This window comes from Lycorma delicatula, chromosome 4 (assembly GCF_047948215.1).
Source record: "Lycorma delicatula isolate Av1 chromosome 4, ASM4794821v1, whole genome shotgun sequence".
NCBI lineage: Eukaryota > Metazoa > Arthropoda > Insecta > Hemiptera > Fulgoridae > Lycorma > Lycorma delicatula.
The window spans coordinates 39,901,172-39,928,924 of NC_134458.1; the positions used below are offsets into that span (position 1 = coordinate 39,901,172).

At 31.7% G+C, this 27,753-nt stretch overlaps 1 protein-coding gene across 3 annotated transcripts in view; it reads right to left on the reverse strand.

The window, feature by feature from the left end:
- Positions 1 to 4,234: 4,234 nt before the first annotated feature.
- Positions 4,235 to 27,753, reverse strand: part of sff (BRSK family serine/threonine-protein kinase sugar-free frosting) — a 276,362-nt gene continuing 252,843 nt past the window's right edge. For 2 of the 3 annotated variants that reach the window (XM_075362769.1, XM_075362768.1), the window contains 4 exons: positions 27,132 to 27,298; positions 24,405 to 24,585; positions 24,014 to 24,186; positions 4,235 to 4,925 (listed from right to left, as the gene is read on the reverse strand). In XM_075362769.1, the coding sequence (XP_075218884.1) occupies positions 4,695 to 4,925; positions 24,014 to 24,186; positions 24,405 to 24,585; positions 27,132 to 27,298 (752 nt within the window). In that variant the 3' untranslated portion in view covers positions 4,235 to 4,694. Of the gene's footprint in view, positions 4,926 to 22,619; positions 23,001 to 24,013; positions 24,187 to 24,404; positions 24,586 to 27,131; positions 27,299 to 27,753 lie in introns of those variants that run through there. The other variant, XM_075362771.1, reaches the window with a different exon arrangement.

The following is a 27,753-nucleotide window of genomic DNA, read 5'->3' on the forward strand; positions in this document are numbered from 1 at the left end:
ATTAATGTGTCAAGTTAGGAAACTAAATACTTTGAAAACTTTCCAATTTAAACCATACAATTTGTTTATAATTTTCATTTTTGATGGTCCATGTATGAGAATCTTGTGAGTTATTCATTATTAACTAAAAAAAAATTATTTTTAAAGTGTTCAGTTTTACTGTGTTTATAGATCAGATGAAGAAACTGAGATTTAGTATTATTGAATTAGTTCATATGTTGTTATCCACTACGTAATGATACAACAGAAGAATCATAGTGATGACTTATTATTTGAAAGAAAAATAAATAAACTTTGTATAGAATTTATAAAGTAAATGTAAATAAACCTAAGACAATATGCTTACAATGGAGGTTAGAACAGCTCAGTTGTAGCCGGCTATTAATCCAAGGACTGCTGAATAGAAAATGGGTAATATTAGTTAATTTTGTCATCTAATTTATGATCACCAGTCAACCAAGTTTTCCCAGCAATAGCAACTTCACCATCACTAATGGTAAAATAAAAGATTTCTGACATAGTGATACCCACATCAACTATTTTTGTACCACGGACAGTTATGATTTACAGAATGATATAGTGCTACTTGTCTGGCCCCTAAATACCTTTCCAAGAGACAGAACATTTAGTTCAGGAGTTAACTTTAACAGACACTACTTGTAAATCTAACAATTATTATAAACAATACATTTTATACATATGAAAATAAACCCATACTTAAATTTATTTCTCTGCTTTAATATCTTTAAGAGCTTCAGTTTTCCCATAATGAAAAATTATCAAAGGTTAAGGTTCAGGTTAAAATTATCAATTAAGATTACAGTTAAGGAAGGCAAATTATAGACTATAACACAGCTATATCTTGAAAAGTTGAAATCAGACAAATATGATTATCTCAAGCTCTCTTGGCAACTACTTCTTGAAACTGTAACAATTTTTTTTCTTTCACAATTTTCATTTTTATTTAATTTGAAAAACAGACTGTATTAGTTTTGGCACAGTTTATGAAGCTTCTCTCTATGGAAGGCCTTTTCAGAGCAAAGTTTCTTAGAAAAGGTGTCGCACTGTTTACAAGAATTATGAACAGAAAATCTACAGTAAGTGGGTCAACACTAACTCAAAGTTGGTTTTTCACATTCTCTACACCTGTTTCTATTGGATGTCTTTTCTATCATGCTGTCAATTTATCTACATGTTCAGATTTATAAAGTTCCCTTTTTTTGTGATCTATCTTATCCACATAAAATTATAATCAGATTATTAGGCAATATTAAACCTTCTGTGATGTTCTTAACATTTCCAGTGTAATCATAAATCACAATCTTCAAACCATCCTCAAAAAAAAGTGAAATTATTATGAAAGTAAATGGAAAATTATTTCTTCTTACAATTATAACATCATCAACAAAAGAAAAGTAGACCCTTCCAAACTAATCAAGAATGAAAATTGCCAAAAAGCAACCAAAAAAATAACAATCACGGATGAAATTGAAGACCTAGTCAACAACTTTGAACAAATTGCAGAAGAACTGGCTCCACTAAAACCCCGTAAAAAGCATCAATGGTGGAACAGTGAATGCGACAAAACAGTGGTGAAGAGACATCAATCATGGCTATTATACCAATCCCAAAAATCAGAAACATCTTTCCAAAAACTAGTAAAACAAAGAAAAGAAACCATCTGAACCCTAAGGAAAATAAAAAGACAATTCCATAAAGACATACTGAAATCAACAGAAGAATTCAACAAAACGCAGTTGAGAGACTACCACAAAACCTTCTAAAAACAACTCCAAAAATATGAACCCCCACTACTACTAATGAAGGACGAAAACTATAATCTGGCACATAACAATAGACAATGTGGAAATCCTAGCTAAATTTTTCAACAAAATCCTAAATTGCAAACAACTGACAGAACTCCTAAACCTTGACACCAGTACCCCAATAAAAACACCACAAGAAAACATCAACCCTCCTACAATAAAAGAAGTCTACCAAGCACTGAGTGAGATGAAGAATTACAAAGCAGGAGGAGAAGATCAGACCTTTTTAGAGACCTGTAAACATTCAGGAAGGCCAGAAAAAATTGTGCTTCAACAGCTTGTCAACATCTGGATCAAAGAAGAACTAACAGAACACTGGATGACAGCCCTCATCCACCCATTACACAAAATAGTGGACAAAACAGACCCTAAAAACTACAGGGCAATCTCACTCCTAGACACAATATAAAAAAATTCTTTCAAGAATCATCCTCAACAGGATCAGTTTGCAACTCAAGAAAGAACTAGGAGAATACCAGGGAAGTTTCAGACCCTGGAGGAGCTGTTCAGACCAGATCATGACTCTCAATCTAATAATGGATTACAAAAGAAAAAGAAGTAGAGACATAGTGATAACGTTTGTAGACTTCAAGAAAGCATATGATTACATCTACACAGAATCCCTACTAAACATTCTAAGACACCTCAGCCTACATCCCAAATTAATAAACATGATAAAACTAACCCTCACAAATAATAATTATCAGAGGCGAACTCTGGGAACCATTTAAGATCAAAACTAGACTGCGTCAAGGCGATGGATTCTCACTGCTACTATTCAACTGTGCTCTGGAAATGGTAATGAGGGAATGGCTCAAAAATGCCCCCAAAAATAAAAATAAGCCAAAAGATTAAAACAAACTGCCTTGGTTTCACTGATGACTTGGCACTGCTAGACGACAATGACAAAGCTAAAACACAGATATTAGAACTTCAAAACATTGCAAATAAAACTAGCATCAAAATATCAATCGAAAAGACAGAAATTATACCCTAATAACCAACAAAATTAAAAGAAGTAAATATAAACAGCAATAAAGTCAAAATGGTAACCCAGTTTAAATACCTCGGAGAAATAATAAAAAAACAATCTAAATGAAAAACCTCAATCCAAACCAGAACAAACAAACTAGATAAAGCATAAAAATTAACCTGGTACACCTACAGTAAAAAATGTCTATCCATAAATTCCATAAAAAGACTCTAAGACAGTTATAAAATCAGAAGCCACATATGCAGCAGAAACATTCTTTTACCTGAACAAACAAAGACCAACAGACACCAGAAAATCAAAAGAAGAATTGGAAGAAGAATTGGATATCAACAAGAACTACCAGAGATGGGCACTGGTGGATTATGCCCAACAAAGTTTGAAGTTTGGTACAAAGAGGTAGAACCCATTACTGATACCATGCATATGAGGGGACTAGGATTCTTTTAACACATCATTAGGATGCAAGATTTGAGACTTCTGAAACAGCTGGTACAGTACAGTCTCCAGCCGAAAAACACAAAGACAGGATGCAGATGGATGAGAGAAATAAGAGAGGATCTGAAGGAAATTGGCCTTACACCAGAAGACACCACAGACAAGATAAAATTAAACAAGAAAATCAACAACAAAAACACTCACTTCACACTTACAAGAAATAAATTCACAACATGAACATTTTCAACACCAGAAAGGACATGGAGATCAGAATATATGAAAAAGTACTGGTAGAACTGCAAGGCCCAAATAGTCTCTTCAAAGAGACTTAGATAATGGACTGACTAAAGTTATCCTATGCCGTCATAAAATATAAAAAAAAAACCACATTAACTCACATGAATATATAAATTGAACCGTTCCATGCATTAAATAATTTTTTTATCATATTTATTTACTTATTACAGTTTTTCACAAAAAAAAGTTATTCAAGATGTACTTATTTTGAATATATATTGACATGAAGTCAGAGAAATGACTAGAAAATTCTGCTTAATAACAGCACAGACCTACTATAATTAACATTAAAACATTATTTTGAATTTTACGTTTATATAGAAAAATTAAAGTACAAATTGACATTCAAATGAGGTTAAGAGGTTAGTTAATTTTTTTAGTCCTTGAGAATAGCTACCACATGGAAAAATATACAGCTGAACTGGTTAAAACACTACTTCCTGATGTCACAAGTTGAATTTTACAGGCTAGTCTCAGAAAACAATGTATACTACAAATGATAATGTTATACTGTATAATTATAAAATATTTTCATCTAATTAACCGCAATGATCATTTAATGCACATTTCTGAATCATTTAGAAAAATATTTTGTTCACTTTATTAAAAAATTAAAAAAAGAAAATTATTACTCTAATAATGTAAAATTTTAAAAATATTTTTAAAAAATTGCAACCACCACTTCAACTGAACTATTTTTTATTTTCAATTTTTAATTACACATGCATCCTCACACCATAACATTTCTGTCAATTGTCATCTGTTTTAAGTTATTATACAATGTTTAATATAATAAATTAATAAAGTGCATATATCGATACAGCACAGATAATTTAAATTTAAATTTACAAATACTTTAGCAATAACCTTAACTGACATCTTCTAATTAAACATATTCTAAAATATATATATTTGTATATGTATAATTTAGCAAGGTTTTATCGCCAAAATACCAAGTAACTTCAAATAATATACATTCTAATATTCTAGGATTGTTTTATATTACATTACATGTCATTTAATAAATCTAAGACCTGCAAAACATTGTCATTATCCTCACAGATTCAACTGTGTGATCGATCATCCTTCCTAAACAATTAAATTGCAACTTCTTTTCAATTTCTGCTATAATTTTACCATACTCAAGACATATTTGAAGTTGTCACATTATTCCTCTCACTTGTTGATCGTATAGGAAGAGGTGGTACAGCTTCTGGTGATGTCAGTTCTCCTCCTCTGCTGTTATTATTATTATTATTGTTATTGTTGTTGACAACACTGCTGCTTCTTCTTCTTCCACCTGATGTAACACCTTCACTTTGAGGAGATTTTACATCAAAAACACTCGTATCAGATTCAATATCTGATTCCGCCTGCATAGAGAAGTACTTTTGTTAAAGCAGATATATTCCACTAAATATATTAGAAATAATATAATGATTACTCTTTCCTGAAAAATACTAATGAATGGGTAAGTTTATCAGAAGATTGGTCCACCATGGTTGACCGTTTCATAAAATAATTTGCAGCACTGATACTGTTATTTAAGCGCAGAAGAAATTGGTAGAATGCAAGTACGAGCAGTAAAAAATGAAGTAGCAGAATAACTACAGTCAAAAACTGTAAAGGCACAGTTATAATTTTTTATTAAAAGCAATGAAAAGATGTGATTCAGAAAAATACTATGGCAGAAAGTGCAGGGACTCTGAACTTAGATATTGTATTTGGAAGACAATAGAAGAAAAAAGAGCTAAGCATATGAGTGCATAAACAGCAAGTGAATCCTATTGTTACATGAAGAATTTAAAACTGGACAAAGATATGCCATTAAAGAGCAAAGATATTTTTTTTATCATATGCAAAGGTTTACAATCAAATGCAACAGAAGGAGAAATGAGATTTTTAAGGTTGGAGTGTAAGAATGAATAGAATAAGGTATTATTGAATATCAGAACAGGTACAGCAGATAAAATTATGAAATGAATAGATAGAGAGAAATCAAAATGGTTTGAATATTGAAATCAGATTCAAGAAAGAAAAAGAAAGAGATTTATACGAGGTAAAAAGAAGAGATCACAAGTCACGAGTGGTATGGCTCTGAAGAAAAAGATATCTAGTTGTGGCAAAAGTTAAAAGGGAATTTATGGATAGAGACAATCAGAGAAGTCTTCTGAATGGTTTGACCTTCAGGTACCTGATTAAGTAGGGCAGGCAAGAAAATAAGGTGGTTTATTTTTATTGTATATATATATATATATATATATATAAAAGATAGATTTCATCACTTCTTAATTTTTATTAGTACAAAATATACATAAACATACACATCTGCTTATACTAGAACAATTTCTTTAACATACAAAGATGAGGATGGCTTGGGATAGAAATGGGAAAAGAAAAATCAAGAAGACTATAATCTAAGTATATTTTGCCCAAGAAGGAATCATCACAAGAAATAATTAACTATTTTGAACTAATTTTTTGTATTGGTATTGAACTAGTATTTTTTGCCTTTGTAGTTTAAACTAGTTTTTTTTTTGTATTAATTTTAACTATGTCACTTGAGCTGCTGGATTTTGTCAAACAGATATCCAACTTTTTGCATGGTTTTCACCTTAATGTGTTTTGTTATTTTTATCCCCACTATAACCTATTTTCAATCTTTTATTGACAACATGAAAGAGGAAAAATTTTATTTTCTTTCCTTAGTTTTAATTTTTGATGTTAAAAATCAACACATCAGACATAGTTAAATGTCTAACCAAAACAATAGAAAACTCAAACAGAAACCTTACTTCCGACAATTGGTACATCAGCATACAGCTGAAAACCTATTGAAAAAAAATGACATTTATTGGAACTGCTCGAAAAAACAAAAAAGAGATTTCCTTAAATGTCAAGCTAAAAAAAAATCAAGCCATCAGAATTTACATTTATGTTTTCCAAAAGATAATACTCTCTTTAGCTACACAACTAAAAAAAAATAAATCATAGTATTCTACCTTCTATGCACAACATAACTGGAATAGACACAGAACCAAAAAGCCAACCACTGCCACAGTCTGCTATACAACAAAGTGTGGATAGAATGTGTGCTACTTATTCTGTTTCAAGAATAACCAGAAGGTGGTCAATAAGTGTATTTTACTCCATCCTGAACATCACAGAAATAAATGCACAAATAATTTTTCTCTGTTAAAATCTGATGAGATAAAAATATTTCCATAACCTAGCTTTTTTTTTTTTTTTTTTTTTTTTTTTTTTTGACTGCTTCCCTAGGCCGGGTCCCAGGGGAGTGCCTGTTATATTCTAATGGGCCTCCCCACCTACCGGCTGTATGTCCAGCAAGGCAGGTCAGCTCACCGGTCAGGTCTTTTGAGTCTCATTTGCCCTTCTGTATCGCTATGCCATAGCTTGGAAAGTCGTGACGCATCGATGGGTCTTTTATACTTGTATAGACCTATTCTCCCTTGGAGTCCCCAGTGGATCCTTGGAACAGACACACCTAAGCATGCCAGCCCTTACCACTGGGGCTATCCACCCTTTCTTTCTTTTTCCTGTTTAGCCTCCGGTAACTACCGTTAAGATAATACTTCAGAGGATGAATGAGGATAATATGTATGAGTGTGAATGAAGTGTAGTCTTGTACATTCTCAGTTCGACCATACCTGAGATGTGTGGTTAATTGAAACCCAACCATCAAAAAACACCGGTATTCACGATCTAGTATTCAAGCCCGTGTAAAAATAGCTGGTTTTACTAGGACTTGAACGCTGGAACTCTCGACTTCCAAATCAGCTGATTTGGGAAGACGCGTTCACCACTAGACCAACCCGGTGGGTTGGGGCTATCCACCCTACCCTAATCTATTCACTCAGAAGTCCAGTTTCCTCTCGTCTTCGTCTTTTACTGTTAGTCAAGATATTCCTGATAGTTCCTTCAATTCTTTTCCAATTGTCCTCACTATGTAGCATGTTACTCATAATCTCCTCAGGTCTCATCGTTGATAAATTTGTGTCCCGTCTATTTTGTAACCATCTGATGCATTCCTTGAAGGTGTGGTCTGCATCGTTCTACATACAGGCTGGCGTTTGTCTTCTCCCATTCTGTGAAGGTAATAATTAAAATTACCGTGGCCTGAAAAGTACTGCGACATAAAGAAATCCACCTTCTCATGTTTCCTATCGATCCAACTCTCAAGGTCAGGGATTAGCTATTTTGTCCTGCTAGCAGGTCCTACCTCTCTCCACCTAGTTATCAGCCTATGCTTAGCCTCCTGAGTTTCCAGTCCTTGCGATATCTCTACCCTGTAATGGGCCATTAAGTCGATTGGAGGTACTGCTGCCAAGACACAAAGTGCCTCATAGGAGACTGTTCTGTAAGCGGAAACCACTCCAGCAACAGCGTTCTCACAAGTCTATTTTTGTTTTTCTTGATTCGTAATGAAGTCCACCATACAGGCACTGCATACAACAAAGATGATACAACTGCCGATGCTGTCATCTTTCTTTTGGACGCTCTAGGAGCCTTCTTTGTTGACATGATCATATTTAACCCTTTTATCATGTTGTCCGCATTATTGCATATACTATTAATATGTTCAGAAAAGGCACAATTTCTCTGAAAGAGAATTCCCAGATATTTCAGGCAGCTTGTCTCCATTATTTCCTGTCCATTCACCACAATGTTCAGACGTTCTATAACTCTTCTACCAGTAAACGTGATGAACGTACATTTATTAATTGATAACGTAAGTCCCTTTTCTTGCAACCATTCATGTATCTTTGCAAGCGCCATATTGGCCTTCTCCTGCACCTCCAATCCCATCTTACCTTGTACAAGGACTGCCAAATCATCTGCATAGGCTATTGTTTCCACACCAGGTGGATAGTCCTATTGTAGAACATCATCAAAGGTGAGGATCCACAAAAGAGGACCCAAAACCGAACCTTGGAGAACTCCACCGTATATATTGAATATCAATTCTCCTTCTTGTGAATTCACTGTACAAGTCCTTTCTGAAAGGTATTTCGCCACTTGTCTCCTCAAGTACGGGCTGATGTTTTTTGCCTGTAATGCCCTATGAATCTGACTCCACTTTACTGTGCCGAAAGCATTTCTAACATCTAAGGAGAAAAGAAGCGGAATTCTTCTAGTTCTCCATGTACCACTTTTCACCTCAAGGGCCCAATTTATTACCTTGTTGGCAGCTAATAAGGTGGAGCGTCCCCTCCAAAAACCAAATTGATTTGGGCTAATACCTTCACCTTCTTCAACTTCTCTAATAATTCTGGCGGTCAACAGTTTTTCAACCGCCTTTCCCAGATTGTTCAATAGACTAAGTGGTCTATACTTCACTTGACCTTGTTCATCATTACTTTTTGGGAGGAAGACCACTCTGGCCTCCCTCCAACATCTGGAAAAAGAATCCCTTTCAAGCCCATAATTGGCCAAGTCCGTCATTTCCCAAGGCAACTTCTTTATTAAGCCTTTCAGTATGGTATGCCATCGATGCCAGGGCTCTTCTTATTACCTAACTGTCCAATTGCACAAGCCAACTCGGCAGGCGTAAATCGTCTAGGTTCAAATTCTGGCAAAATAACTCCAATTTCTTCTTCACATGGAAAAGGTTCTTTAAACTGAACCTCTGCTTGACGTTTACTGAGTGTTGGTAGACGCCTGCCGAATTTCTTCATTCTATTTTGTAAGCTTGGCTCCAGGGATCCTTGTCCAAGTCCTCACACAATCTCATCCAATAATCCCTCTTCGTCTTTTTGATGGACCTGTTTAGCAATCTTCTCGTTTAAACATATGAGTGGACTGCCATGTCATATTCCTGACCACCTCTACGTCTAAGCCTTTGTTTTTTCTTCTAGCTTTTTGTAATGCTCTCTGGTAGGCCGCTATTTCATCAGACCACCAGTATACTTGTCCCCTGCGATTGGTGGCTCTAATTTCCTTGTTCATTTCCTGCTGTATGATCGTCGTTAGAGTATCAGGTGTTGCCTCTAATATATTACGGAGCCTATATGCGACCCTTTCTACTATTCTTTCAATCTGTTGTGCCGAAGGTCTTATTGGAAGCTGTCTATCCTTGGTTACAAATACTCCATCCTTCATTATTAACTTAACAGCAAAGTGATCACTTGCAATGTCCTGATCTAATACACGCCACTCATATTGATCACTTCCCCATCTGCCATCAATGATGACCAAGTCCAATACTGAGCAATGGCCTCGAGCTTCAAAAGTCGGAGTATTATCATTTATACAATAGTATCCAAGGGACTCCATTAAATCTGCAAGTAACTCTCCTCTCCGGTTATTATAGGAGCTACCAGCTAACCTCGATTTACAGTTGAAATCACCCATCATTATGACCTTCTTACTCTCACAAGATAGTATTCTATGAATACTATCCAAATACTTCTCGTAATCTCCAATACTTATGTTGGGTGATACATATGCTCCTGCTATAATTGTGGAGTCCGTCTCTGCCACTACAAATCCCTCTGTTCTTGTTTTGAAGCTCAAGGCCAATCTCCCACTCATATTTTTTATTATTACATCTCCAACAGTGTCAGCCATCCAACCGGTTTTGGCTGCTTTGTAGATATTAGGCTCCGTAATTATTATTATATCTATATTTTGTTCTTTAGCCAGTTAATTTATCAAGTCAAGGGACAACAAGCTGCTGTTTGTGTTAGCTAGAAGTACTTTAAGCATTACTGTTACTAGTGCATGCCCAGGCTCCCGTTCTGTGGTCTTGACTGCCACAGTTCAGGCAGTTTTTGGGTTCCCGACAGTCCACTATTTTATGACCCCTCCCTCCGCAGTTAAAACAGAGGTCCATCCTATCAGGGCCCTTACAGTCTTGCCTATGATGGCCTAAACCCCCAGCATCGAAAACATTTATCTTCTTCTTCCCTAATAAAGGCTCTGCAGTTGACCCAGCCAATACGTATTCTTTGTTCAACTAGTTTGCAGGCAGACCTGTGCGTTGTCACAACTGTCACATTTTGCGTTTCCGCATAACCTGGCCTAACAGATGAGATCCTCGTCTGATCTTTATCTTCAACTCTGGCCATAACCGCTGCCAATATCTCATCTTCAGACGTGTCATGTTCTATGTCTCTAATGTGGACCATAACCTAACCTAACATGATGAAAGAACACTTGATGAAAAGAGAAAATGTGCCAAAATCATATCATTGCCAAAAGAGATAAAAAAAGATTTAACAAAATAATATGGTCCTACAGAAGAAACTTGAGAACATGAGACTGAAGAGCCGACTCAGAAAAATAGAAAAGGGATTTATTTGGAAAGTAGAAGAAAAAAATTAGCAACACAACAATCACATGGGTGAAATGGAAAAATTTTCACTGTAAAAAACATTCTGAAGTAATCTGCAAAACAATGTTACAAATAATAAAAAATTATCAAAGTATTCTTCACTAAAACGTTTTTACAGCAATATTTCAGATCACTTACAGATATTCTTGTTTTCTTTTGTATTTCTGTCAAATAATATACTTGTATATAAACAATAAAAACTTAAAAAGTGTGATAATGTGAAAAATATCAAATGTTTAAAAAATACATTACTAATAGTCATTTAATTTCTTTAAATATACTTAAATTTTAAAATAATACTGATAATAATTAAAACAGCAATAAAAAAAAGAAAAATGAAATTGAAAATTACCATATTAATGAAAAAAAGGCTTTGATAAAATCCAACAGGCGAGTGACTGAGTTAAAAAATAAGTGCGATTGATGGAAGGTGGTGGCATCAACTGCCTAGACTAAATGAAAGCACATAATCACCAAGTGTTTTCAAACTTTGATGATATACTGGTACCATTTTACTAACATTTTGACTGCGGCCAGCTAAATTCAGTGTTATTCATTAAAACAATTTTAAACTTGCACCAAACTTTCTTCGTTTGAAATAATTTTTTTATTAATTTATAGTCATATTTTTTAACAATTTTAGAAAGAAAATTCATATTTTAGTGATGACATGTTGTTAGATCATTAGCATTCTGGTGGAGTTTATTTTTTTGTTATACATTTTTACTTTTTTCATTTAATTATTTCAAATAAGAAGATTATTCATAAATTTAAACTATCTACTGAAATATACCAAATATACAGGTTTAAAAAGAAACATCTGACTATTCATAGTCTGATTATTTTTCTGACTATTTTATAGTCTGTGCACGATTGTAAAGCAAATGACGAACTATTTATTTTAACAGTGTATTTCAGCAACTCAGCAAGAGTTTTCTAGGTATTTAATCAGTGTTATTTTCCATCAGTCAACATTATCCTTATAGGGTATTAAAGTTTAGGGAAGGTATTCATGCTGATACAAAACCATTATCTTTACCTACGTTTGTTTCTACAAAGGATGCTATACTAAGCATTAAATACAGTTGGCCAAAATCCAATAAAATCCATTGTGAAGTACAAGACAATGTGCTTTTAATCTTTTAAGACAAAATTCTTCTGGAATAATTAAACCAACTAAAGTGACTAGCTGAGCTAGCAATAAAAATATGTCTGCTTCAAAAATATTGACTTTGGAACAAAAGTAAGAAAAAAATTACTATGTAGTAAATAAAAAAAATTTTCTCTTTAGAAAAAATATATCCATGATTGTATTGAATTGTTTGTTATTAATATCATAGCATTAATATGATAATATTAACTAAATTTATGAATTCACAAAACAGTAAAAATTTAAGAAATATATTCTTACCTTAAGTACATTCATATTGAAGAATTTATATTGAAGAATCACATTTTTACATGGACCTTCATCATCAATTCTTTCATAAAAAATATCAATTTTTTAAAATTACATAAGTCAACGTATAAAAGATTTAAATTTAATACAGCTGCTACTGTGTCAAAAGTTTACAGATAATTGAGTTAAATTCACATTTATTGTAGAAAGTGCAGCCTATGCTATTATCAATAAGGGGTAACAGATGTTATCATGTTGGCCTCACTATTTTCATCTGTTTTATTTTAAATAAAAGTAAAATTTCTTAAACTTTTATTTGTTTTCAGTTAATTTTACTACATCAATTTTCTTAAAATTAAACTCTACAAATTTATTTATAAAATTATATTTGCTAATTAGCAATTTAATAAAGAAATTTTGTAAACTAACCTGACCTAGAAATGTATGCTTTTAACATTTTTGGGGGTTTTACAATAATTTTCTTGGAAGCTTTTGAAGATACATTTCTGGGATCAATTAAAAAAAGAACTTCAGGTCAGAAAACATAAAACCACTAATTTTTCCTACAATTTGTGTCACAAAAATTTCTGCATAACCTTATTTTGTTTTTGAAACAGAAATCAAGATAGAATTATTCATTAGGCATAATTCAAAAATAAAAAGTATTACTGAGCCCAAGAACATTGTTCATATGAACTAGTTGTCATTTTAAACAGAGGAATACAACTATAAAGTTTAGTGTGAACCTCCAGAAACAGTGTTTGAATGATATACATATACACAGAGTGGCTGAAAAGTAACTTATATCCCCTCTAAGTTCTTTTATAATTGAGATAACTGAATGCAGTTTGCAGCATTCTTCATTGTAGTGAGGGGGCTACTTCAACGATGGTATATTTTACTCTTTTTGGTTTTTGGGTAGCAGTGGGAAATTCAAAATTTCAAATGGGATCAATGGTCATTTGATAAATCATTTTAAAGAGCTTAATCAGACGAGAAAAATGACACAATTAAAACTAAATTCTGATACCCGATCTAAAATGACAGCCAACAATGTGTTTGTTTCAGATAGCTAGAACTACGGTTTCTATGCTCACCTTTAATTTTTTTGTTATTTGAAATATCCCAATTCTCTCTTTGGAAATGTTTTATGACAGGAGAAGCTAACTCAGTAAGCCCCAATTTAGAGTACTTGGCTTTCTGAGGTGGAGCATAGGCAGAGGCGAAAGCAGGGGGAGGGGCGGCAAAAGATTTAAATGGAACATACAGTCATGAGATAAATTGTTTTAAAGGTCTTTGTGAAACAAGCAAAACGGTATCAAAAAAATTAAATGCTAATTATCTAAATCAAAATTGTAACCATAAATGTCATTAAGTTAATTACAAAATTGAAAAAATTATTCAAATTTTTCAAATACTTCTAATAAAACTTAGTCTTGAATTTAAAAATTATTAAATAATTAATTTACTCTTTTTTTTAACATTAAAATCTTATTTCATAAGAAACTTTTAAGAAAGCAATTTTATTTTATAAGTTGGCAATGTCAACAGTTGATCAATTTAAACAAAGGCATATTACATTTTTCAAAATTTATATTCATTGTTGATTTTGTGATAAGTGGCTAACAGATGTTGAGAGTAGATGCATTAGTGTTATTTTTGAATGAAATTTTGTGTTTTTTTTTATTAGAAAGGTTAAAAAAGTTTAAAGGTCCAAAAATAAAAAAAGTAAAAACGATTAAAGAAATCAAGATTTAAAAAAAAAAGCTTATTTAGATTAAAAATGTTTAACCTAACTTACAAAACTGTTTTTATCTTAGTTAAAAAACCATAATCTGTGAAAAAACTCATGGGTAAAGAACAATGGTTTTTTTTCAATTCAAGAAAGAGTAGAAATAGCATTTTTATTTGGAAAAATAAAAATATTTAAAGGAACAGCTAATGCATTTAATGTATGGCATCCTAATCATACAATTACCAGGATTGCAGTCACAAATTTAATAGAAAATTTTCAATGCACTGGTATTGTTTTACATCAGTGATACCCAAACTGTGCGCCGCAGCACTTCGGGGACCCACGGCCTCTTCACAGGGTGCTGTGAAATATTGTAAAACCTTCATAACTAATTGAACCAAGACATTTATAATTATTAATTTAATGTCAATAAAGTAAAAAAATAATAAAGATACACATGTTTTACTTATTTTTATCCCTTACTTACAAGTAATCATACTTTTATTTAGGGTAGAGCGCCATGAAAAAATTTTAATTGAAAAAGGGTGCCATGATTCAGAAAGGGCATCGTGACTTGAAAGGGTGCCGTGACTCCGAAAAGTTTGGAAACCACTGTTTTTAGATGATAAAAAGCCTGGCTGACCCAGTACAGATTAAGTTATTGAAAAAGGAATATTAGCAGAAATTTCTGTTAATAATCAACTTTTGGCAAGAGCAATTGCATGAAATAATAATTTATCCAGGAGATCAGTGCAAAAAGTATTAAAAAAACTTAAATACCATCCATACAAAATTCAGTTAGTACAAGAACTTATTGAAGATGACTGGAGATGGAAGGGTTGATATTCAGTAAATATATAGGAGGGTTGAATTCAGTGAAATTTTGACTCAGAAATTAACAGAAAGAACTATTTCTTGCTTCAACATATTGTTCACTGACGAAGCCTCATTTACTTTATATGAGGCTGTTAAAAGCCATAATAGTAGATACTGGTCCCAAGAAAACCCTCAATGGTATCGTGAAAGTCACACCCAGCATCCAGAGTAGTTAAACATATGGGCTACAATAATAGGTGACACAATTCTTGGACTATTTGTCATTAATGATAACTTAGATTGTGATATGTCTATGCTTTGCTGAACAAGCAGATAACAACTTGAGAGCTGAACAACCAGCTCTCAACAATTTGATTGAGATAGTAGACCAAACAGACAACCTTTATTCATGAGGGAAGATGTGTTTTTCCAGTTAAGGCGCTCCTTCTCACTATGCTCGCAACATGAGAAGAGTGTTGAACCAACAGTTTCCAAATCTTTGAATATATTGACATGGTAGTATTGAATGGCCAGACAGGTCACCTGACCAGAATCCCCTTGATTTCTTCCTGTGGGGGCATTTAAAATCAACCATTTATAGCTCACAGCCAACTTTTCTCGATGAATTAAGGGAATATACTTAGATAGAATATAAAAAAATTTCACCAGAAACTTCTCACAATGTGAGAGAAGCTTTCAAGCAGTGTATATATTACTGCATGGAGGAACAATAAGGGCAGTTTGAACATTTAATATGAAGTAAGAAGCAATAACACTTTTTAAAAAGAATTTTATTAGGCAGTATTTTTAATTAGTGAGATAGTAGGATTTTTTAACAAATAAAAGATAAAATTAATTACACATGAGAAAGTAAGCACACATAAAAGTACTTTCATGAAAAATTAAGGTAAGTCATCATCTCAATGTTCTGTACTAGGTGGTTCATCTAATAGAATTTAAATATATATATATATATATATATATATACATACACACACATACCAAGACACTCGTGCATGATTTAAATACTGTAATGAAAATACTGTAAAATGTCTTAAATCACTTGTACTGCTTTGTGTCTTATCCCAGCTACCAGGATACTTGTCACAAGGTGATAGTAATTCATTGGTCATAATTTTATTCCTTCACAACTCTAGCTGAACAGTCATTGAGACTCATAAATGATCATAAAAGCAAAGAGTTAGGTTCTATATAGTTCTCTTAAATCTATTGCAAAATAATATTGAAATGTTTTTTCTTATGACAAAACAAATTTTCATGTTGACAATATGATTAACAAGCAAAATTGCCATTACTCAGCAGATCTTTATCAGTGGCTTTTGCAAAGTATATTTTGTTACTGTTATGATGATCTGATTGTCATAGCAGAAAACAGTGATAATAAATAGTGATCATTACACAGACATGTTAAATTACTTCTTTATACCAAACAACAACAGTGTATTTAATTGAAATTACTCTTGGTTTCATGAAAAGGGTTGGTTTCATAAAAGACGTGAAAGTGTGACTGCTGTTTTATACTCAGTTGAAATTTAAAGGACAATTTAAAGGTAATTCACAATGTGCAGGTACAATTGGTCAATATATATATAAAACAAAAAACAAAGGATCCTGACAAGTGCAAGGCATGGGGCCAGCAATGAAGGCACAGATGGAGACAAGACACATGGGGTGCTGTGATAATACTATAAGGTGGGCCTGGCATCCCATGTTGTAGTGGAGGAGGGGTTTTAGTGGGTAGGCCTGCAAGGGAGAGTCCCACACTACTATGAAGTAAGAGACCATATGGTGCCTATAAAAGGTTTCCCCTCCTCCGAAAAAAAGGTACAATAGGTCATCCTATTTTTTTTTTTTAAATCAGTTCACCTGTAGAATTTTTTGTGTGGGTTACTTAAAAGATGCTGTACATGCTACAAAACCAGCCACAATGAATAAACTCAAAGCAATATGTAACGCAATAGATTAAAAATATCCTACAATGGGATATTAGAGCTTTTAAAATTAACTAAAACAGTTCAATGTAATGGAAATTACATGAATAATGCAATTTTTAGTAAAACTATTAATTTTCTGTTTACTGTAGTTTTAATTTGTTTTTAGATTGTTAGTAAATCAATAAGTTTCATTTCTAAAGAATGGTACCTCTTTATTTCATTTTTAGAATTGTCAGATGTTTCTGCTCTGCTCTGTACATTAAAGTAACATCAGTGAAATTGATTAATAAATTTGAATATCTTCATCAATAAATAAATCCTTACAATGATTTGGGATCAAGAAGATAATAAACAAGCCGCACATCCTGCAACTTATTTTCATTATACTAATTAAACTAAAATTAAAAACAAAAAATATAGCTTAACTTTATAAAGTCATTAAAATTGAAGGCAATATGACAACAAAGATACCTAATGGTACCTTAATGCCTAACCTTAATTTAATAAATTAAAGCATAAAAAATGCTTTTTTAATCAATTTTTCCTAAAACTGGAGAAAATTCAAATACTGAGATACTTTCTTTTTCCTGTTTAGCCTCCGATAATTACCGTTCAGATAATACTTCAGAGGATGAATGAGGATGATATGTATGAGTGTAAATGAAGTGTAGTCTTGTACAGTCTCAGTTTAACCATTCATGAGATGTGTGGTTAATTGAAACCCAACCACCAAAGAACACTGGTGTCCACGACCTAGTATTCAAATCCATGTAAAAATAATTGACTTTACTAGGACTTGAATGCTGGAACTCTCGACTTCCAAATCAACTGATTTGAGAAGATGCGTTCACCACTAGACCAATCCAGTGGGTTAGATACTAAGATACTAATGGCACCTTAATGCTTTTTCGACAGATTTTGTATTATTACAGTCATGATTTCAAAATTAAAAATATAAAAGAGTTTAGTTTTTTCTTTAATTAGATAAACTAAAACTGAATCTTATTGCTAAACTGAGATTATTGTCCTTATCGCTGCAGATGGCAGCAGTAATCATAATTAAAATATAATTTTTTAGCTATAAATGTTCATTTTTGAAATTATTTCTGTTTAAATTTAAATGAATGTCCATGTGAAATTTTTTCAATCTGATATTTATTTTTATTATTGCATTTTACTATAATATTCAAGTAAATTTCCACAATTAAAAAATTTTATTTGCACTGCTTCATGCAACTTGCATAACTGGAATAAATGTATTCATATAAGATTGCTCTATGTTCTTTATAGCAAACAATAATTTCTGTTTGCCATATAGTTATAAAATTTATTATGGCTTTGTTATTACATTAATTTTATACAAACTTTAACAAATTTTCAAATGTATTATACTGTTAATTTATGTTATTAATTCTTTATTGGTTTTTTTTTGTATGCTATTTTAAAGTATTTTTAAAACATTCACTTATTTTATTGTAAGTGTAATGTATTGCTTAATTTAGTGGATATAAAGGCTATTATGAAAATAGTGTTCTGTTTTATGTTTTAAATTTAATTTAAATCTAACTTTATGATTCTATTAATTTCCTTACTATTTGAAGTATTTAAGCTATGAAGTGTGTTCAAAAAGTAACAAGAATTTTTGTTTTTTTGGAAAGAATTTTATTTATTCATCTACATTAATGTTACCCCCTTCGAAAGAATCCTCATTAGATATAATACACTTATGCCAGTGCTTTTTCCAATCCCCGAAGCACTTCTGGAACTCGATCTTTGGAATAGTGTTTAGCTCTTTCAGCTATTCGCTTTTAATCTCATCTATGCTTGTAAAACAACGGCCCTTTAAGGTTCTTTTTTTTTTGGGCTATGTCTGGCGAATATGGTGGCTGGGGTATTATTACAGTGTTGTTTTTGGCACTGATGAACAAGCAATGAAGTGTGAGCAGACGCATTATTATGGTGCAAAAGCCATGAATTGTTTCGCTTCAAATCCGGCCGTTTTTTTCAGATTACTTCACACAAACAGTGTTGAACTTGTAGGTAATACTCCTTATTGATCGTTTGACCTTCTGGCAAGAACTCATAATGTACTACGCCCTTAAAATTGAAGAACACGGTGAGCAAAACCTTCACATTCGACCATACTTGTCGAGCTTTTTTCGGTCTTGGTGATCCAGAATGCCTCCACTGGGACGATTGAGTCTTAGTTTCCACATCATATCTTTAAACCTATCATCATATCTTTCATCACCTGTTATGACACGTTTCAGTAGTTCTGCATTGTTGTTGACTTCATTTAGTGACTCCTGAGCAACTTCTATTTGTGCTGTTTTTATTCAAAATTCAACAATTTTGGAACAAATTTTTCTGTCACAATTGTCATACCCAAAACATCCAAAAAAATTTCATGGCATGAGCAAACTGATATCCCAGCATCATCAGCGACTTCTCTGATTGTGATTCAGTGATAATTTATAATCATTCTTTCACTTTTTCGACCTTTTCATCAGTTGTTGATGTTACGAGGCATCCGGGGTTCTTGTCATCTTCAACGTCTTCACAATCTTCTTGGACACACTTATACCACTTGTAACATGTACCACTTGCTTTACTCATAGCACACTCACCAAAAGCAATATTTAACATTTTTAAAACATTGCTACACTTTATTCCATAAAAAATTTAATACGAATTCTCTGATCCATTATTTATACAAATAAAAAATCACCAATCATACCAAAACACGTGTTATCCTTTTGACAGCTGACAACAGACTAAACATCCAATAAATGTACAGATACTTTTCAGACATATTTACTGATACAACAATGGAAAAAATCCCAAGAATAAGACTAATACAACCCACGAAATTTCAAAATTCTCGTTACTTTTTGAACACACCTCGTATTTTGTTGTATTTATTTTTACTTTGTAGAAAATCCCTTTTTATATAATTGAATGCTCTGTGTGTCATACTAGAATAAGTTTCCATTTTATGTCAGAATTAGTGTGACGATATATTTTACAGATTGTCATGATAGGCTAAATGGTAACACTGATACATTTATAATATTCATATTCTTGTAAACTTTTGAAATAACTTTTTTACCTTGTTTTCCTATTATACTGACATCCATAATGTCAGTAACTGGAGGATGACTTTATTCAGTTTTATGCATTTCCAGTATAAGCATTAAATATATACAAAATAAAACAAACATGTATTATTAAAATTCAGTAGAGTAGAACAAAGTTATCTTAGTGCAACCACTGCATAGCATGGTCATGGAATGCTAGACGGGTGGGAGTAAGATTGGATGTGTAGTGTTATATACGAATGCCTGCTCCTGCACGCACATACGCATTTCATCGATGTACTCAATATACATAGGTGATGAATGGCAACTAGGCACACTGTTGTTTGTTATTTTTCACAAAATATTCTTTTTTCATATTTTATTTATTCTATTTATTCTTTTATTTTTAAAATGTTTTTTTTAATTTTCTCAATTTTATTTTTATAAAAAATAAAATAGGAAAAATAATAACATAGGAAAAATAGTATATTTATGTCAGTGCATAAATATCTTGTCTTATCTTGTCTTGTTAGACAATAGATTATAAATGATGATATTGTATTATTTTGTTTTTTTAATAAAACATATTTTATCTTAGTCAGTCAAGTGGCTCAATGCCATCTATACCATTGTCAATTACATTATCCGTACCTTTGCTTTCTGATATTTCAGACTCATCGGCACTACCATCGCTATCATTAGTCACTATAACAAAATCTTCAGTTTGCATATCTGCAACAGCATCTGTTTCTGAATATGCTTTTTCAAATTTTAAAGCATAATTGCAAAATAATTTCCAGTCTTCAGCCATTAATTGAGAAAATTCTTGTTCTGCCATTTGCTTAACTTCACCAATATTTTGCCGAGGTAAAACATTCTCTTCAGCTATCTGATTCTTTACTCTTGCCCAAATTAGCTCAATCGGGTTAAGTTAAGGATTGTATGGTGGCAGTCTTAAAACACTGTGATCGTAATATTCCAATATTTTGTCAAAATAGAATTGTTCGTAGCGCACTTTATTTAACTTCACCAATTGATAAAGCTGGACTTTAAACATCTGCGATGAGCATGGAATATTTTTAGTTTTAAACCATTCTAAGAGTATTTGCTTTTTACAATTTAAGTTCGGAACCTGGTGTAATTTTTCTTTATGGTAAGATGCATTGTCGAAAACTAAAACTGAACAAGGTGAAAGATTTAGAATCAGTTTTGTTTTCAGCCATTTTTCATAGTTATTGACATTCATGTGGTCATGATAATCACCATTTTTCTGATCCAATTTGAATATTAAAAGTGCATTAGGGACTTCTCTAGTTTCACCTCCGACGTGCACCATTATCAATCTCTGTCCTTTCGATATAGGTTTCTTGTAACCATGAACAGCCATCACTCCAACCAAAATGTTTTGTGTAAATTGAATAAATGTAGGACTCATCAGAAGAAATAATTACTCAGTCATTGTTTCTATACCTCTGTAAATTTTACAAATAATTATGCGTTTTACACAAATGTCATCTTTTTCCACTAACAACTTTCTGTTATCACCAGTCTTTTTCCACCTAAAACCCATATTCCATAAAATCTTTCTTGATATTTCACGTGTAAATTCGAAATGCAAATCTTTATGTTCTGTTTTCAAAATCATTAACAAGCTATTTAACGTCTGTAATTTTTTGTGGCGTACGGGAAAATTATACACGATGTTCCTTAATGCACATCTTTCAAAATCTTCGATACTTTTTTCTTTATTCTTTTCCTGGTGTAGTGAAACTTTCATTTTCACCAAGTCAATTTTTTCATTACAATTTTTCGCAACATGTGAACTGATATGCCACATAAATCAGCAACATGAGCTTGTATTTCTGAATGTAACATATCAGGATTTTCTACTGAAATTTTTTTGTAGATGTTCATTATAATACATTTAGTCTGGCTTCTTATAGCCACTCCTTGTCCCAATCTACAATTAGATCTTGGTTCAGATATTACACACCGTAATTCTATACAGTATAATTCTAACTGAAAATACACCAACTGCAGAAGTACTATTGAAAATACTATATTTTACACTGTAAAAGGAGTACTGATAAATACTGTTTTAACAAAAGGCAATACTATTTTATTATAACCAAGTGAAGTAACAGACAGGAATGCTACTGACGGTCGCCTTCCCCCTCCACAAACACAAGTTGTTCTACTGCAAATCATGATGTTTATGCTAAGATAACTTTGACACCCTCTACCAATATTTTGATAACATTTTAATGATCTTTAGTAATAAAATAATGAACGCATTGTTATATTAAATGAATTAAATTTATTTGATAAAACATACCAAAAGAGAAAATAACAACTGAATAAATTTTGTGGATCAACTAAAAATCTGTTAAGGCAACATTAGTATCAAATTTTAGCAACTTTATAAAGGTATGCTTTTTGTTTTTCATTTTATTCTAATCTGATGTACAAATCACAAAAACTTGGAAAATTTCTTTTAAGGAATAGAAGTTTTAATTAAAATATTTAGAAATAAAAATATAATTTATGAAGTTAAGGAATTATTTAAAAATTAATGTAAAGAACAATAAAAATAACATCAATAACAACGGTAATCATATTTTCATTATAATCATTTAAAAATAACTAGCTTCAAATGACGTTATGTATTTGAAATCTAAAAAATATTATTTTTAATAATGAAATTATAGACAGCTGAAATTACATTTAAAACAAAAAAATAATTAAATATTTTAAAATCTGTTTACTTTAATAATAAAAATAAATCAAGACAAACTGCTAACAAAAATGAAAGCAAATGAATTAAAAATAAAGTGTTGAAGGAACAGGAGTTCCCTGTTACTGACAGAAGCGGTGGCAGGTGTTTACCCAACGATCTTGTAATCATTCACAATAAGTTATGAACATGATGACACTGATGCGTTACCTGCAGTCAAAGTGTTAAATACAGGTAAGGTGGTGAGCAATATATTCATACTTCACACCCTTTCATTTTACAGGATGCTACTCTTCTAGATGATCCAGTTGTGAAACAATCACGTTAAAAGAGGATAACATTTTTTTATACGTCGTGTAATCGTCTGCTAAGAAGAATCTGCAAGTGTAATATAATTTAAATTAAAAAATTTACCTTTGCATAATTCTATACATATTTTTAAGGTAAGGTAATTAAAAACACTTGTTGAAACCGTTTGATAAAGGAAAGGATTAATAAGAATTCCTGAAAATGTTGCCGACCTCAGTCAGTAATGGGCATTCCCTGTTTTTAAAGGTATTTTTTCGATATAATGTATAATTTGTTTGAGATAATTATTTAATAATTGATTTGTTTGTAAATAATAATGTCAAACATTCTTCGATAAAGAACTAGAACGAGTAGAGATGTAGTCAAGATAAGAACTAGTTGTAATTTTTATCTGACTAGATTATCTATACAAATATTTAATTGATATTTAAATAAATTAAAATAATTGTCAATGTTAATAAATAAATTTTTTATAACAATATTTTAATTACATTCTTATAAAAAATTACAATCGTTATTCTGAAATAATCTCATATGCCGATTAATAACATGCTGGATAAGAGTTTTGTCCATACAAGAATATTATTATTACAAATCTATTTTAATATACACCTGTTAGGATCTTAGCAGTTAACTATCTGATCTACTCTGATCAGAGTCAAATCAATCCTTTTGGGTTGATTGTCCCCTCTTTCTTCTTTTGTCTATTTTTTTCATTACTTTTCCTCGGAAGAGCGCTATAGCAATCGTGCAACCGATCGCCCAGTGACATCAGCCAGTGTGACATCAAACTGGCAGCTTTCAGTGGCTGGCAGGGCAGCCTGTTTTTTATTCAGGCTCAGCGAGGCGATAACCCTCTTTTTTATGCCTGCAGAACCATCAAAGTAGTCTATTTCCTAACAAGGGACAATACAAAAAACCAAAACTAGTGGCTGAAGTGCCTTGCGATCAGGCATCCTATTCCTCATAAAATCTAACCGTATCTGGTTATCGCAGTTAAATTCAAGGTATGTTAATTTTTAATTTAAAACTCATTAAGAAATAAAATTAAAACATAATCGATTAATAATTACGGCCTATACCTGGCGAGAACTCGGGTAAGGTGACAAACGATCAGAAGTGTCAGAACCACAACTACTGCTTTCAGATAGATCAGAGGTTAACTTGCGTGAAGCTCGTGGTGAGGAAGGAGGTCGCCTGCTGCATACTTGTGATTGGATGTGTTCACATACTCTTCGGAATCGTCTTATATTACCTGTAAAAATTAAAATATTACATCATAAAAAATATTTATTAGTACTGTTGTTAACAAAATAATCATAATACCTGCAATGTTTATGAGAAAAAAATTGTTAATACAACATCTAAAATGATTTGATAATAGTATAATACTAAAATAGAAAAAAAATTATTTTATACATTATGTTATATAAGTATAAAATTGTATTATTAGGTGATGAAAAAATAACTCACCGGAAAGGAGCGTAAATGTAATAGCATATAAGTACTCTTTAGGTGATGTAGGTTTTGATACCGTTGAGATATCAACTTGAAATCGAACTTGTCTTTGAAACATAGCTGCGCCTGGTGTCGCTCTTCTGTATTCAACTCTGAATGACATAGGGCTGGAAACACTGTGACTTAACTCTGCGATCTGTGAAAAAAATAATAAAACAATTTTAATAAATATTTTTTGTAAATATTTACCGATCAATTTTTGTATTGTTTTATACATGTTTCTTTAACATTGTTTGAACACAGCAACTCTATTAAATGATGAAACCTAGTTTTGTTGACTTAAAAATAGTACGTGTTCTAACTGTTCATTTCTATTTATTAGCCAGCAATCTGTTACGTCCTACACTTTTCATTATCTATTAGCGGTTGATTAATTTTACATTAAAATCTTATAAAAGTCTTTCTCCTTTAACAAAGATTTAAAAAATTAAGAGCTTAACATTTTTTTTTTGTTTTGTTTTGAATCTCTTAATAGTTCATTGGTGAAAACATTCATAATTATTATTTCACTCGCCATAGGGCTTGTAAACGTTTTAAGCACAATTTTACTCTTTTCTTTATAGATCATTCACCACACAGTCCCATCTCTGTATAAAAATGGTTCTCGTAAATGATTTCTTATTATCAAAGGTATATTTCTAAGAAGTAATAATAATATTTTATATTGATGAAAGGTTTATTGATGAATAAATTATAAAAAAGTATTATCTGAATTGAACTTTTCTACAGAATTCAAAGAGATTAATTTTAACTTGTATTTAAAATGCTAAGTGATTAAAAAGTCAATGAATTCGTGCAATTAATTTTTTAAATAATTTTTGAAGGTTTTTCAATTTTTTGCTAATTTTCTCCAGATCCTTTAATTTCATATGAGTTTTTCTAAAGGATTACATATATTAAAAAGCTTTCCTAGGTCATACAACCTAGGAAATTATTTGTGCTACGTGAGATTTACTGATAATTCTCAGTGGTAGGAAGAAAGGCAAATTTTATTTTAAATCAAAAATGCAAAAAGTCTCTTTTAGTAAACTTTATCTTTTTCTTTCTTTAGACTTATTGATGACACCGAAACCAAAGTAAATAACACTGACAGAATTCTTCAATCAGTTTTGAGTCCTTCATTATTTTTAATCTTCCATGACCTTCCATGATGTGAGAATAAAGTTAATTCGACAACATTTAATAAGATTTGTCAGTAGATGGTGCAACTTCAACAAATATCAGTGAATTTAAGTTTAGTGTTACAGATTATAATAATATAAATATAATTTTAATTATCTCAAACATATAAATAGGAGGTTCAGTAATATTAATAATAATAAAACTCAAACGCCAATCTTCATAGCAATTAAAGATGTCCGCTGTGATGTGAATGATTTCTACAGAAAGAATAAAACAGGTTCCAAAAGATGTGCCGTGTTTTTTGGGCTTTAAGGCGGATCAATTCTTAACTTTTGACAAACACACATATTAATTTTTCTTAATGTAATCTCTCATTAAGTTATATTTATTATTGTGATAGGGAGTAATATAATTTGTTATTTTTTCATACATATTTTATTTTAATCTGTTGCATTCGTGCGTTTATGTACGATACTTCTTATTTTTATGTTCGATTACTTAATTGAATAAATCTTATTCGTGAACTGCATCTTCTGGACGATACTTAAAATATCATATTAATCGATTATAATACCTAAAATATAAATTGTTATTCCTTTACTACAGGGTGAATAAATTTACTTGAGTAATACATTTTTTGAAGCACGTGCATTAATTTGAGCTTAAATCCTTTATTTCATTCAAATATGAATACATAAGTAAATCTTGTAACCTTCCTGCCACGAATATGATCTACACTCGTTAATCAAATGGAAGTGGGGTGTATTTCATAGGGTTTTTTTTTTAATTGGCTGTTGCATCGATCGTTAGATTGTAATCTATGATTTTGAAGAAAACAAACCCATCGTGTACAATGACTCCTGGCTGACGGCTATTTAGTACCATCTAGACAGCTACTGTTTATCTGAAGCGGCAATGGAAAGATCACCCGGTGTTTGGATAGATGAGTATAGGTACACGTAGATCAACCCACCGAGTTGGTGGTTAAAGCGTCTTCCCAAATCAGCTGATTTGGAAGTCGAGAGTTACAGCGTTCAAGTCCTAGTAAAGCCAGTTATTTTTACACAGATTTGAATACTAGATCGTGGATACCGGTGTTCTTTGGCGGTTGGGTTTCAATTAACCACACATCTCAGGAATGTACAAGACTACACTTCATTTACACTCATACATATCATCCTTATTCATCCTCTGAAGAATTATCTAAACGGTAGTTACCGGAGGCTAAACAGGAAAAAGAAAGGGAAAAGGTACACGTAGATCGTGTGAATTAAGATAATACTCTGAAGAATTCAACTTTTTTTTAATTTTTTTTATGAACGGTTCTGCAATTTATTTTTAAGATTGAGGAAATTAAAATATTAAATTTGCTTAATATGAACAAAGATAAGTTTTTTATCGAATAAAAAAACAAAATGTAAACTTAGTAACAGATCTTTTTTTATACCGTTATTAATATGTTATATGCTGCACTTCCATCGACACGATATAAATTAAATACAAAGAGTTTACTGTAAAAACGCTTATGTGTGTTAAAATGCAGTAAATGATATTATTTACCGAGAGAAAAGCGTGAATAAGATCCGCTTTAACTGAAGCCAGAGGTTTTCCTTTAACCAGAACCGTGAACGTCTCATCTTTTTCTGAAGTCATCAAACTTCCAAACCACGACTTCTTTGTCAACTCTGGACTCGATTCCGGTGTTAGACTGACTTCGTCGGATGATGCTGCGAAAAGATAAAACCAATAAACAGATCATTTAAAAACGGGTTAATTGTAATAATTAAAAACAAAAATTTATGAGAAGGTGAAGAAACTATTACCTAATAACATAAAATTTTTCTAACGTCTTTAACAATTTTTATTATTTAACACATCAGTATTTTTATATTTATGTTTAATTGCCGGTATGCTAATATTAACTACCGAAGGCTAAACCCGATTTTTTTTTAAAATTAAGATGAGTTCATACGAAAAATTAGAAAGGTTTTGTCAACGAGTAAGCAGATTTTTACCGTAAATAAAATGTATAAATTGTAAATAATTTATTATAACGATTACACAAACATTCTAAAATTAAGTATAGTTAATATATTATAAGTTACAGAACGGAACAAAGAAGACTGACTTTAAAAAAAAAAATTTATTTACGATAAAACTCAAATAAAAATAACTGATTTTA